At 34.9% G+C, this 15,742-nt stretch overlaps 1 protein-coding gene and 1 non-coding gene across 3 annotated transcripts in view; both read right to left on the bottom strand.

Annotated features, from left to right (window-relative positions):
* The window catches only part of LOC106129903 (somatomedin-B and thrombospondin type-1 domain-containing protein), a 55,071-nt gene that overhangs the window by 22,776 nt on the left and 16,553 nt on the right, over positions 1 to 15,742 (bottom strand). For both annotated transcript variants that reach the window (XM_013328599.2, XM_013328600.2), the window contains exon 2: positions 6,067 to 6,474. In XM_013328599.2, coding sequence (XP_013184053.1) covers positions 6,067 to 6,298 — 232 coding nt within the window. In that variant the 5' untranslated portion in view covers positions 6,299 to 6,474. The remainder of the gene's footprint in view (positions 1 to 6,066; positions 6,475 to 15,742) is intronic.
* Positions 6,625 to 6,696, bottom strand: Trnat-cgu (transfer RNA threonine (anticodon CGU)). Its single transcript has one exon. It is a non-coding gene; the product is annotated as a tRNA-Thr (tRNA).

The following is a 15,742-nucleotide window of genomic DNA, read 5'->3' as shown; positions in this document are numbered from 1 at the left end:
AGGCCTGCTGCTAAGCTGATGGCTTCATTCTCGAGCACTTATTTATTATACATACATACATACATAAAATCACGCCTCATTCCCGGAGGGGTAGGCAGAGACTACCTCTTTCCACTTGCCACGATCTCTGCATACTTCCTTCGACTTATTTATTCAACGCTGGTAATATGGATGGAGATAGGTACTTGCACGAACTTGCTTTATCCCTTGCAAGGTAGACAGAGCCAACAGTCTTGAAAGGACTGATAAGCCACGTTCAGCTATTTGGCTTAATGATAGAATTGAGATTCAAATTCGACAGGTTGCTAGCCCATCGCCTAAAAGAAGAATTGCTAGTTTATAAGCCTATCCCTTAGTCACCTTTTACGACATCCATGGGGATGACACGGAGTGGTCCTATACTTTTTGTATTGGTGCCGGGAACCACACGGCTTCATTCTTATTTATTCAACGCCAGTAATGTGGATAGAGGTCGTAGCTTACACGACCTTGCTTTATCCCTAGCGGGGTAGACAGAGCCAATAGTCTTGAAAGGCAAGGTCTTGAAGCCCACGTTCAGCTGTATGACTTAAAGATGGAACTGAGATTCAAATAGTGACAGGTTGCTAGCTTTGGCGATGCCAAAAAGTAAAATAAATCCCTGAGAGCAAGAATGAAAAGACTTATTATAGTTGTATTATAAGAAAAATAAAGTAAATTAGTTACCAGGATAATATCATCGACCGGTCTTCCACTAGACATGATCAGGAAATCGTAATTATCCAAAGCAGTATATTGTATTAATTAGTCTGAAACAGTGTATATACTTATCTTGACATCCTAATTATTTTCAGGAAATATTGTATTTGCCAACTGACCGAAAAATGTCAAATAATAAGGGTATCGTGTCGCAAAGAAAAAGATTTGATATCTATACTAATATTATAAAGCCGAAGAGTTTGTTTGTTTATTTGTTTGACGGCGTCTGAGGTGCAGCGGTAGTGCGCTTGTCTGTGACACCGGAGGTCCCGGGTTCGAATCCCGGCCAGGGCATAATGAGAAAAGAACTTTTTCTGATTGGCCTGGATCTTGGATGTTTATCTATACAAGTATTTAGTATACAATATAGTATCGTTGAGTTAGTATCTCGTAACAAAAGTCTCGAACTTACTTCGAGACTAACTCAATCAGTGTAATTTGTCCCGTAGTAGGTAGTCCCGATAAATACTGGTTCGAATTGAAAAATTCTTTTGCGTTGAATAGACCATTTATCCAGGACGGCTTTAGGCTAAGTATATAACATCACGCTGCAACTATAAGGAGCAAAGAAATAATGGAATATGTGAAAAAAAATGGGGAAAATTTTTCATCCTTGAGGGCTTCAATGATGTCAAAAATAATTATTCCACGCGGACGAATCGCGGGCACAGCTAGTGTAATAATGTATGAACACAAAGCCCAAACTGCTGAGTCTAGAGATTTGAAAATTGTTCTTAAATGTTTTACATATTATCTATATCCCTTGCGGGATAGACAGAGCCTACAGTCTTTTAAAGACTGATAGGCCACGTTTAGCTATTTGGCTTTAAGATAGGATTCAAATAGTGACAGGTTGCTAGCCCATCGCCTAAAAGAAGAATCCCAAGTTTATAAGCCTACCCCTTAGTCGCCTTTTACGACATCCATGGGAAAGAGATGGAGTGGTCCTATTCTTTTTTGTATTGGTGCCGGGAACCACACGGCACTACATATACCTATGTGCACTAAACGAGGTTTTTTCTAGGAATAACGGAAAAAGGATTTTTTATTTGACACTGGCAGAGCCGCGGTTGTGAAGAAAAGAAAACTTTCACCACACGACTGAATCACATTTAGCCAGTTTTTCTTCAAAACCAACATACTGACCGCATGCGTGTCGCAACTTGTAACAAATGGTCGGTCTTGCGAACTTTCAAAGTCGAACCAAGAACTTCTGAAGGCCCTACAGAGATTTATATACCTTTCTGGGTAAAAGAAATCTTTGACTATGTGTTTTTTTTTTTTGGGTTATTGATTGACTTGTTAATGGGAACATGAGTGTTACATATGTACATACATACGAGATAATTACGACATCTGTTCTTAACATAAGTTCTTTAAAAAAACACTTATCAAATGACTGTATTTTGATGCATCTAACTATGGATTATTTGGAAGTCAATTGATTATTATAACGCATCCTCAATACTTTTAATGTGCGCTGCCTTTTTGATTATGGATTTTCTTTGAACTTAACTTTTCCTTTGGTTAACTGTTCCTTAAAGTTTTGTAATTTGTTATATTTCTTTTTACGTAGGTACGCGAATCACGCCTCTTACCCGGAGGGATAGGCAGAGACTATATCTTTCTAGTTGCCTCGATCTCAGCATACTTCTTTCGCTTCATTCATATTCATTACTCTCTTAATGCATAACATGAGTTTTTTGTTTGAATATTTTAGAAAGACATCTAAAATATTTTTATGCTTCCCTAACAGATCAGCTTGGAAGCTTTCACTGAATTAATATGCACCTATTCCCCTAGTCGCCTTTTATAACATTGGAATACATAACGGAGTAGAGACAGAGTGCTCCTATTCTAAAATGTCGGGAACTACACACAACACAAAAATATGATAGCTGACTTATACCTTTTAAACCTGCATATTTTTCGTGGTTGTGCATACTACAACGTTTTGAGAAGTAATTGGCAAGAGACGAAGCATTCAGACGCGAAGCGGAGATATTAAATAACATTATTAAAATACGATCCTAGATATGCGGTACATTCGCGTCGAAAATTGTTAACTTAGTTTTTAAGGAATCTCATCTATATTAATGGTCTTTGTAAGCGTTGAGTCAATGGTTTAATGATGGAATTGAGATTCATAATACAAGTTGCCAGCCCGTCACCTAACTAGACTAATGATGCGAAAGTTAGTTTATTTGTTTGTTTCTCTTCACGCGTGATCTACTGAACCAATTTTATTGATTTAAGAGTCTAGAGAGAGTAAAACTAAAAGTCCTGTGGCTGTTTTCTTTTGTAGGTAGTGCAAAATTCGCGCGGGCGAAGAAGTTTTCTATAAAACAAAAGAGGCCTACAAAAATTTATTTCATCGATATGCCTTGTGGAAAAATTGGGTTAGGCATTACATTTTTCTACATCGCTTTATTACGTTTTCCATCAAGAACTTAAGCTGTTTACGCATCAAATTGCGTGTGACAAAAATATACCGCATTTGGCGCCATTTTCTTTTCGCGTGTACGTCATTTGTGATCTTGATATATTATGTTTTTTGCCAAAAGAAGAAAAGGATTATTACGGCTTTTATTTTAATCTCAACTTGTATTATAAATGCAAGCTGTTTATGTATCTACATATGTTTATTTGACTACCCCTTCGCGTTTAGAAGTTTCACATACAAAATTAGCGGTAGACGAGAGATTTCAAATCGCTTATTTTATGGAAAGTTTTAGAAGTAACATCAAAAAGAACTAAATAAAAGTTCCCAATTATCAGATGAAACATTTACCTAACTATGTATGCCTTTAAAGAGCTTTATACTACAAATTCGTATAACAGAAGTTGACCTAATAACTAGTAGTCTTAATTAAATTATCATCATTTTTTTTTTTCAATCAAAAAAAGAATCCTTTACATCGGTTCAAATTGTGACAGTAACTGATTTACAAAAAAAAGAAAATATCCTTACATTCGAATTGAATTGAGACGGTTTCTATATATGTTAATACATACATAATCCCGCAGGAGTAGGGATAAACTACTCTTATCTCTTGCCACAATCCCTACATACTCTTAAGACGGTTGATAAGACTTCAAATCCCGAACAGCACTTTCTCCTTTTTCAAAGTCGGTTGAAAACACTTCAAATCGAGCAGAAACTAGATCTCATTCCACCCGCAGTACTACCTAATAAAAAATTAAAGTAACCTCGTTGAGATGAGACCCCTGCTTGGTCGTAAAGATATCTAAATATTCATACCCGTGCATGCACATACATTGTAGTGCATCCAACTACAATATATATGCATTCTTCAGCGAAGTACAGTAACCGACATTACCAACAATATTTCTCAAGTAAATTGATAAAAAATATAAATAATTAAAATGGATTTAAGTAATTAATTGAACTACACTACTATTTTTTAGCTTCCGTGCTGGCCATGCAAAAAGCGTATCCACAAGCCGCTTCACTGCCTTTGCGGATTGTAAAAGGCAATCAAGGGAAAGGCTTATACACTTGGGACTGATTTTTAGGCGAAGAGCTAGCCTACTGTCACAATTTGAATCTTAATTCTTTCAGTGAACCATAAAGCTAAGCGTAGCCTGTCAGACTTTTCGATACTGTTGGATATCTACCTCGTAAGGGATCAAGACGTAATTGAACTAAACATATTGCAGATTATATCCAATGAGATTATGGACAATTTAATCTGTTATTCTATTTTCAAAATTTTATTAACTAATATAGGGCCGAAGATTACATCAAATGTTCACTTGAGCACGCGACTGTACAAAGAAAAATATTTAAAAAACCGGTATGAAAACGTAATAATAAGGGGTATGTAAACTCGCCTTGGGGAGGCTGTATTACAAGGGATTATACCCCACGCGAACCCTTACTGAGGTAGAATATTAAACATTGTATATAGGTATCTGTTTATATCCAAGTGTTAAGCCAGATAGATAAGCACATGACAGTCGCTATACAGTACACGTGTACTTAACAAGGTATTATAAAGGTTGTGTTTTTTTAAGGTATTTATAGGACAGAATCCATTCAACTCAATCTAACAACTCTTGCGTTACGTTATGTGCAGACTACATGCAGCCAAAGCTACAATTGAGCTTAAAAGTTGGAATTTGGCATGTTGGTTGAGCTAATGTTTTTTCTTTTTATAAAAAATACTCTTACGCAAAAATTTTTCTTTATAAATCCCGTCAAATGAGATCCTTATAAACATTTTTGGACAGTTGTTAAACAGTCCTCCAATTTAACTTCTGTCGAAAATGCACGTTTTTGCAATTCAAACTTTTGGTGGCGCGTCGAGAGCATAGACAAGATAAATCTGAATTACGAGCTAAGATAGGGCTGTGCTTTGAATTTCAAAAATAGCTGTTTTGAAGCTTATAATGTTATCTGTGCCGCCTGTTATGTCATCGAAGTTTTAAAGAGCTAAGTCTTGGCCGGATTTTATTACTTTCTGGTCGGGTCAGTTATTAAAACTTCTTATCGCTACGGCCAGTATTTTATGGAAGACATTAAAGTAGGTAATGAGATAACTTAATAATATTTTTACCTTCTATAGAAGGGCGGACGGGGTAAAGACGGGGTAAATTTTTCATCCTTGAGGACTTCAATGATGTCCAAAATAACAATTCCACGCAGACGAAGTCGCGGGCACAGCAAGTTATCAAATAATTTAGTCATTATAAAAATAACTTTTTACTACGAATGTTTTGACAAAAAAATTCTTCAATATTCTTATTTAATGAATCGGATGAAGCCCAAAGTTAGACTAGACATTGAAAAATATAATCTAGATCATAAGAAGAATGAAGACAGTCTGTTATGAATATGGAAGAAGCGAAAGAACTATGCAAAAATCGTGGCAAGGAGAAAGACGTAGTCTCTGCCTACCCATCCGGGAAAGAGGCGTGATTTTATGTAAGTACCTATGTATGTACATAATGGTTCACTGTACGCATTGTGAGCTACTCGATATAAATATTATAGCACTCTTTCTTTGTTCCATAAAATATAGTAGGTAAATAGAGTGAAAATGTTGTATGGAGGAATTCGTTTATTTCTCTAGCGGGAAATAAGTATTCACGGAACAATAAACCATCAGGGCTTGGAACGAGGTATATTTTATGAGAAATTAATTATTGAAACAAAAACTTCTTTTCGAAGAGTAGGCATAAATTATTTGCATGATATTTGTTAATTTTAATACAAATAATATTTAGTAATTTAATATTTACATTTTAAGAGTTTATAATATTCTTGCGGAGATTTTTTTTGCGGAAATTATAATAAACACTTACCTCCGCAGGTTTCCCGGAAATCTGGACAGCAGTCGCCGAGCTTCAAACAAGCGTGATCGCAATAACAAGGTTTGTCCGTCAAATCTTCTATAATGGCATTTTGATGCGCCTTCTGCACTACACATGAACTATCACGGCCCGGGCAGCAGAGATTGGAATCTCTACAATAATTCGCCCCACAATGACCCGCCAAACACAGAGCACTAGCAAAGCATAGCCAATAACGCAACATTTTTTTAAAAAGGCAATGGAATTAATTCAGTCGCAGCCGAAGTAAATGTAGATTAAATATTTTGGATAGATTTCGAATACCGAAACTTTGCCTTTGTTTTTTAAATTTTCGGATGTTGAATAAGGTTTTGTTCGAACGTCATTCCGAATTTAAACCTCGCCGTGTTGAAGTCCGTTCTGAAACAATAAAAAGTTTATTATTCCCGTGTTCAGGAACTGTTGAGACTTTTTGTTGACGTTTTGTGTTCGTTTATGTTTTGTTTTGGGAAAATAGCTTGGCCTTATTCCTAGTTCAAAACGTGTTCGGTCACATTAAACCATAACAAATGCCTCCTGTGAGGATTGAACTCACGACCCCTGGTTTACGAGACCAGTGCTCTGCCACTGAGCTAAAGAGGCTATACAGTATAAGCCGAATAAATAACCTATATTTATTAATTAGCTACTTAGTACTTAATACGATGACTGTAACGGCGGTTCCTTTTAATAAAGGTCCTAGTTAGAGATTCCTCAATCCAGGAAGGTTAGTGACACACGAAGCGACTCCCGTCTGACTTGGAACATTTACCCCCGCAAATGTTCTAATCTAACCTAAAAATTAGATGAGCGTGCCTATTCCCATAATCGCCTTTTACGATATCCATAGAAAAGGGATATAGTGGTCCGAATCTAAAGGGATTTACTAATATGAATAATGTATGACGACTTAAATGCTTGTTTAATAATAACGCACTTGTATTGTGAACTAAAAAGATAACAAAAAATGTTTGGATGTACATATTTTACAAAGCGGTTACACGACCTTAAGGTCATCGAACTCTGGTAGGGTTGTCCAAAGAAAACAAAGTCTGATGGTTGTTGTCGAAAAGTTTAAATATTTACTTGATACATAAACTAATTTTAAGAAAGTATCGAAAATTCTCGTCTGGCGAAGCATAAAGGCGTGCTGTTAAAAACACTTATCCATACTAATAATATAAATGTGAAAGTGTGTTTTTTTTTATTTGCAATACCGCCGATACTATGAAATTATGAAGAGTAAAGAACATCGGTATTTTTCATGAGGGCGGAATCACGAGCGGAAACTACATACATACATATGTATGGTCACGTCTATATCCCTTGCGGGTCAGACAGCGTCAACAGTGTTGAAAAGACTGAATGGCCACGTTCAACTATATGGCTTAATGATAGAATTGAGATTCAAATAGTGACAGGTTGCTAGTTCATCGCCTTAAAAATAATCCCAAGTTTGTAAGCCTATCCCTTAGTCGCCCATTACGACATCCATGGGAAAAAATGGAGTGGTCCCATTTTTTTTTATTGGTGCCGGGAACCACACGGCACGTTCACAAAATGCTTAAGAAGATTGGGTTATGTTGAAAGGATAAATCCAAACAGGTTATTTAGGAAAATTTACTTAAATGGCGACTGGAACTGGTAGTAAAATGGGAAGGCCTAAACAAACGTACGTAGGTAACTTGTTCAAATCGGAGACGTGCTGATGTAAGGTCAGGTCAAGAGTAGCCCTACCCTAAATGGAGGACTTGAATACTAAATAAAAATATAGGTACGGGACAAATTACACAGATTGAGTTAGCCTCGAAGTAAGTTCGAAACTTGTGTCACGAGATACTAACTCAACGATACTATATTTATAATAAATACTTATATAGATAAACATCCAGGCCAATCAAAGAAAGTTCGTTTCTCATCATGCCCTGGCCGGGATTCGAACCTGGGTCCTCTGGTGTCCACAGACAAGTGCACTACCGCTGCGTCATAAAGGCCATCAAAAAATACTAATTGATGAATGTGGATATAATATTGAAAAGTTAACTCTATATGAAGTTAAAAAAAAAAAAATATGTCTTTTCTTGAAACATAACATCAACATACTTATCAAAATATATGGAGTATCTACATATGACCAATAGAAAGCCAAAGATGTTATTTTTAGAATTTGTGTCTGCATGTTTGTTTTCGCATCATACGAAAGCTATTGATCCGATTTTGATGTGGTTTTCATTATGTGTTCGGCTTGTTCCAACTTAAAACCTAGTACATATTCTAAAAGAATTCCCCCCAACACTCTCCTTTTATGTTTTTTGTCGGACGCAATTGCAGGCAACAACTAGTTAAAGTATAATGGATCGCGGCAAATTATAAGATAGTTGCATTGATTATATGTATTATGTACTATTTCTTGCGCGGGGCTTTGCTTCCATGGGAAATTCCAGAAAAAAGGTAGCCTTTGTTACTCCCGAAGGTCTAATCTATATCTGTGCCAAATTTCGTGAAAATCAGTCCAGTAGTTTTTGAGTTTATTCGTTACAAACATACAAAGATACTTTTTGTATGTGTAAATGTGGTTAAAAATTAAGTATCCGAATAACGACAGCCCTAATATAACGGTTAGGTTAGGTTGTTAAACGCGCAGTTTCTCGTTTTTATCACGAGTCCTTTAGTGGCAAAGGAATCTTTTTCTTTTAGTCCTTTTGAAGATTGCTCGAGAAATAATTCTCATATGGCGTAAATCTATCAAAAATGTCCCAACCTTTTAATATATTTGTACCAATTTCTTTTACCAATTATACAAAGGTAATTTTTGAAAACAGACAATTTTTTTTTAACTTTACTTATGTATGTATATCAACATTTATTCATTCAATTACATATTTAAAGTTAAATTTTTTTTATATTTACTGAAGTAGGTTATATTATCGTATTTTTTCTGGGTGGTAGATATAATTTTTTTTTCTTTTTTTACGTATTTACGTTATGTTTTTTAATACTTATTTTGCTATCATGTCAGTACCTATGCTTTTTTTAGTTAAGTATGTCTAGATAAGAACTTATTTCTTTACACTACTTGCTCCATTTTACTCACCGATATGCACAAAAATAAAAAACACAAAACATTCTATATAACAAATTTGTATACATAAACTAGCAATACTTTTTGTTTCCACTGGTCAAAAATATATATATTTTTTAATTTACAAAAAAGTATTCATAACAAAACAAAGGTTAAACAAAACGAGGCAAACCTACAAACAATATGAGAATTTGTTAGTCAAATACGGGGCGATGTAATTCCAAATTTAAATAACAATCGGACCATGTCCCACGTTTTAATATTTTCATTCGGACTTATGGTTCGGATTTATTTTACACGAGTAAAAACCGTTTTTGAGACGTCTCGAATTATTGAAAACTTTAGCTGGCGACTTCATTCGCTTAAAATTTAATAGGTAGTTCCGGAGATTAGCGTGTACAAAAGATAGAAAGCAAACATACAAAGTTTGGTTTTTTATTTTTCAAATTCTTAATCTAGGTAGGTACTACTGTTATTGTGTGTATTAATTTTTGTCTTGAATCTAGTTTTATCTTGAAATATATTTTGTTTGTTTTTAATATCTTTATTGCACAGGAATTTAATTATACTTATAACATAGTTACTAGCGAATTCCCGCGACTTGGTTTGCTCAAAATTGAGTCTTCTTCTCTCTTAGCACGTACGATAATGAATGCTACTTGGGTAAAGGCCCGAGGATAAACAGATCTACGCAGTTACCACGTACGCTTCGGCAAACTTCAGAATTATTAATCAAAATATTACCAAGTTTCCAATGATATGGATCGGCGTAACGCATAGACTTATAGCGGAAAAAAAAAAACAAAAACATAGCGTCAAATCTCATAAATACCTTACGAATATTATAAATGCGAAAGTTTGTCTGTTTGTCTGGTCCGCTTTCACAGCTAAATCGCTAGACCGATTTGAATGAAATTGGTATGCCTATAGTTAAAATCCCACGTTCTGACATAGGTTACTCTTTTTTCAAATCAATCTCTTAAATACTTTACTATAGTTTTTATTATAAAATTAGTATCCCATAAATCAAGTCTCAACCTTACTTTGGGGCTTGTTTAATCTGTGTCATTTGTTTCGTAAATATTTATTTTATTTATCGGTACATGTCGGAGGTAAAATTTGAACCTGTATCTCGGGCGCATCATCGGAAACTTAAATCCATTCGACCACCGCGCTCTCTTTACTTTTAAAAGTATATTAGCAATCCGACCAGGCTTCGCACGGGTAGCATTAATACATATAAAACTTCCTCAGAAAAAAATCTCGTAAAAGGCGAATAAGGGATAGGCTTATGAACTTAAGATTCTTCTTTTAGGCGATGGGCTAGCAAGCTGTCACAATTTGAATCTCAATTCTATCATTAAGCCAAACAGCTGAACGTAGCCTGTCAGTCTTTCGAGACTGTAAGCTCTGTCTACACCACAAGGGATATAGACGTGATTATATGTATGTATGTATGTGACCCTATGTAAATTAGAATCGAATCATTCATAATTTAGACCAACCGTTTAAAATCTCTGAGGCGTTCACGAAATCGTAAAGTTGAAACATAATATCTTCAAGCTCGAATAAGTTACTTGTAAAACTTAAAGTCTATTACGCCTCATTAAACAATAATAACTTGTACCTATTTACTTAATTCCTTGTTCTCTGCAGATTTGATACGATTTCAAACAGAACGTACATACATACAATCACGTCTATATCCCTTGCAGGGTAGACAGAGCCAATAGTCTTGAATATACTGATAGGCCACGTCCAGCTGTTTGGCTTAGTAAGTAAGTAAATGCTTTATTGTTCACTAAAATAGTACATTACAAATAAAAACATTACAGTACAAAGGCGGGCTTATCCCTTAGTGGGATCTCTTCCAGCCAACCTGACAATAAGAGGATCATATACAAAATTGAGGCAAGGGCTTACAAACATACATACATATGGTCACGTCTATATCCCTTGCGGGGTAGACAGAGCCAACAGTCTTGAAAAGACTGAATGGCCACGTTCAGCTATTTGGTTTAATGATAGAATTGAGATTCAAATAGTGACAGGTTGGTAGCCCATCGCCTAAAGAAGAATCCCAATTTTACAAGCCTATACCTTAGACTGACTAAGACTAACCCTTATTAAATCTATTTAGGTACATGACAACAGCCTTATTAGTAAAATACTTAATTAAATTAATCGTCCCATCAAACACCAAATACCATTGTATCCCGCAATTAGTTAACTAATTGAGAATAGTTGGCTCCAATTGAATAGTTCCCGATTCTCGATTAAAATTAATCGAGTTAGCTCGATTCGGATCGATCGCGTCCAGCTTTGAGCTTAAACTTCTGTGCTTAGTCATTGAAAAGTTTTACGCGAGTTAATGGTTCAGAGTTCCTATTTTGTAGTATTCAGTGCCATTTGAAAAGGGATATTTTATTGTAACTCGTTTATAAATGCGGAATGATACTGATTTCTAGATGTCATCAAATCATTAAATTTTCAAAAAAGATACATACATACATATGGTCACGTCTATATCCCTTGCGGGGTAGACAAAGCCAACAGTCTTGAAAAGACTGAATGGCCACGCTTAGCTTCAAAAAACTTCATAATAATAATACCTATATGAGTGTTTAGATAATCAAGCCGGGATGTAAATAAAATACTGTGTTGGTAAAAAATAAAGAAAACTATAATAATAAACTTAAAACATGAAAATAATCTTAACTTATTGCGTCTTATGAAATCATTTGTGAAAATTAACAAAAGACGATCGTAATTTTTCGTCTCTTAAAATTAAGTATTTCTTTTTTATAACCGGCCAGTGTGTAAATTGAACAATACAGTTTTATACAACGAGTATGTTTATTAAGCATTTCCTTGCATAAAATCCCGACTAAAAAAATTACCCTAAACTTGTGTCAGCATACCGCACAGAGCACGGAACCGCGTACCGCGACGGCCGCGGTCTGATTGAATGACTAGCGTACGCCCGGGACTCCGCCCGCCTGATTCTAAACAAAACCTTGCCACTTTACGATTCCGCGGGAATTTCGCGAAATATCTTAGTAGACCACATAAGGATTCATGCTAAATTTCAAATCTTTTGAACCATTTTTTTTAACTTTAAAATTATAAAGAACTAAGTACCTGTCGCCAGCGGTTCAAAAAAAAACAAAATGTCTTTTCTTCGTACTGCACGCCACTTCACAGAGACTTTAGTTCAATGGTTTTGACGTGAATGACGGACAAACAAACACACTTTAACTATATGAAATTCACACTTTCAAGTTTCCAGGGCTACGTCAAGTTCTAAATCTTTGAAAAAAAACTAATTACGACCAGAGTTGAATTGATTTTTTATACTTAAGCAGAATTTCATAGGTTTTAAAAATTTATTCTCATAAAAAAGATTACAAATAAATATACTAACATGTGAACAATATACTAAAAACAGACACCGTAAGTATTTAAAAAAAAAAGATTTCAAGCAATAACAAAAAGGAAGCATGCAAAAATTAAAAAAATAAAATAAAAAAAACGTATAATTTGGAATGAAACGTATAAAATCGCATGTAAGTACAGAGTATTTCTATGGCATGCTTGTGGGCGTCAATTCTCTGTGCCTACTTATAATTTTCGAGGCCAGCAAATTTTCGGCACGTGTGATCACAGGACGTGACTGTATTTCGTGATGTTTTGCTTGTCTAGCACCTACTGGCATTTTTATATATTAGAATTTTGCATTTAATACATACATACATACATAAAATCACGCCTCTTTTCCGGAGGGGTAGGCAGAGACTACCTCTTTCCACTTGCCATTTGATACTTACATACTTTTGGTTTCACAACATTGATTGACGTCAAATAACTTTTAAGTTTAAGTCAGTGCAGAAGCGGTAACAAACTGCACTGCAGCATTTTACTGCATAGAAATAGAGAAGAAGTGCAGAATATCTACATATATACATACCTACATACAATCACGTCTATACCCCGTGCGGGGTAGGACTGATAGGCCACGTTCAGCTGTATGGCTTAATGATAGAATTGAGATTCAAATAGTGACAGGTATCAACCTGCCCATCGCCTAAAAGAATCCCAAGTTTATAAGCGTACCTATCCCTTAGTCAGACAAGAACATTTTCTTAACAATAACGAATAAAAAAAACATATTCATACCATATACGCCTATTGTACTTTAGAAATTGTAATTATTAATACAATCCTACTAATATCATAAATGCGAAAGTTTGTGAGTATGTCAGGATATAGATGTTTATTACTCTCACGCAAAAACTACTGAACCAATTACGATGTTATTTGGCTGAAGTCCCACAATAACATATTGGCTACTTTTTTTCCGGAGTTCCCGTGGGATTGTTAGTTTCCATAAGTACGAAGTCGCGGGCGGCCTCTAGAACCTAAATAATAAATTACAAAAATAGGGTTCTATATTTATTAATTTTGTAATCGCAGGTTAAAATTATTATTGAAGGCTTAGTTAAAGGGCTTGTGTTATGTTAACAAGAAGAAAAGTTTGTAATACGCTTTAAAACCCTTTCGCCTATAATAATTTGCATCTAAATTTAAACACGTATGCCGAACTCGGATCAAGTTTTGATTAATAACTTGTGAAGTTAAAACGCTTCATACATTTTTGGTGGCACGTTAAATTATTATTTTTCCTATCACTCCAAAAATAGAATCTTAGTTACACTAAGTAAGGTCTAATTATGTATGGATAAGTAAAGAGTTCTTACAGATTGAAAGATATGAGATAGGTACGTGAATTTACACGGAAAGAATCCTAGAATCAATTGTCAATTATAATAAAGAAATCCTACGTACCTACACGAAAAAGCGTGATTTTGTGTATGTATGTAGAATCCTAGAATAGATGACGCATGGCTCCCGACATCAATATGAAAAGAATAGGACCACTCCATCTCTTTACCATGGATGTCGTAAAAGGCCACTAAGGAATAGGCTAATAAACTTGGGGTTCGTCTCTTAGTCGATGGGCTAGTAACCTGTCACTTTTGAATCTCAATTCTCTCTCAATTCCATCATTAAGCCAGCTGAACGCGGCCTGTCAGTCTTTCAAGACTGTTGACTCTAGCTACCCCACGAGGGTTAGACGTGTTTATATATATGTAAATAAAAACTCTTCCAAAATAAATTTTGTACTACAAGCTTTTACCCCTCAAATTAATCAGACAGCAATAAAGCCTAAAGAGATTATGTATAAGGCTTAACACAAATTCCCTCAAGTCATAAACGGAAAAGGTCGGGTGGATAGTAACATGGAATCCAGCAACAGGCTAATGGATAAGGACCCCAATAAAAGTGATATAAAGTTATAGGACGTACGGCCGTGTAGGCTGCGTTGTCTTTGCTTTAAGGCCGAAAAGTAACTTTAAGAGTGTATCGAAGTCATTAATTTTATGTATATCTATTTACTATTTTTACTACGCTTTTATTAGCTTGGGTTGTATGTATGTATGTATGTATGTATGTATGTATGTATGTATGTAACGGAATCTTTGAGCTTAATTTTCACTGGTTTCTAAACGTCTGATCAACTTGGAACTATGCACACGTATCAAGGACATGACAATGCAATATTTTGATAAGAGTTTCCCATTATCCTTATTAAAACTGCCAGGATTAATAAATTCATTTTTAGATCCTTCGTGTGAGAGTAAGAGAGACAGAGATAGCACCAGTGCCAGTAATCTCCATACAAGAAACCAAGAAGTTCTGACGTATAAGGAGTCCAAAAAGAGATATAATATATTTCCATATAATGTTACTATTAACCTGAGGCTTTTTTATTTCATCGCATCGCTCCATTTAGAATTACCATTAGAAACTAATAGTAGAATTAGTAGAATATTTTAAAACAATAAAAAATATATAAGTAATAAAACAAAAGTAATAAATGAAAATTGAACAACTAAATTTACAATAATACAAGAATAAAGTTACTACCTACAGAATTTTGCGATATTTAATACGTATTTAACATATTAATGCAATTCTTGAATTAACATTAGGTATCTTTTGCGTATTTAGCGCCGCCTACAGAAATAATTGTCGCAAATCCCACGGGAACTATATTGGCCCTGTCTACCCCGCAAGGGATATAGACGTGATTAAATGTATGTATAAAAAATATGTATTGAGAAATGTAATAAACATTTATATACTGTTTTATTTATATAGATAGACGCATCACAATTTAGTGAACACATCATTCCCCCCACATTTCTACATGCCGTTATCAGTGTTGGAGGTCATCGGATCAATTGCTTGTTTCAAACTGGGTTTATTGAACCTTCGAACTGATTTCTTTATCTGTGACATAAAAATTTAGAGTGAGTAAATACAAATCATTTAAGTATGATTATATTCTTTGTTAAATTCGTGTAATGTCGTCAGCCTTAAACTGTTTATAAATAATTCAATAAGTTTATGGTTTCAATTGGAGCAGTTTATTTTAATTCCATTATCACTACATAGTATAAAACAAAGTCGCCCATTTTGTCTGTAGTCCCTTCGTATGCATAA

Source organism: Amyelois transitella, chromosome 22 (assembly GCF_032362555.1).
Source record: "Amyelois transitella isolate CPQ chromosome 22, ilAmyTran1.1, whole genome shotgun sequence".
Lineage (NCBI taxonomy): Eukaryota > Metazoa > Arthropoda > Insecta > Lepidoptera > Pyralidae > Amyelois > Amyelois transitella.
This window is presented reverse-complemented; position numbering and strand designations above follow the sequence as displayed.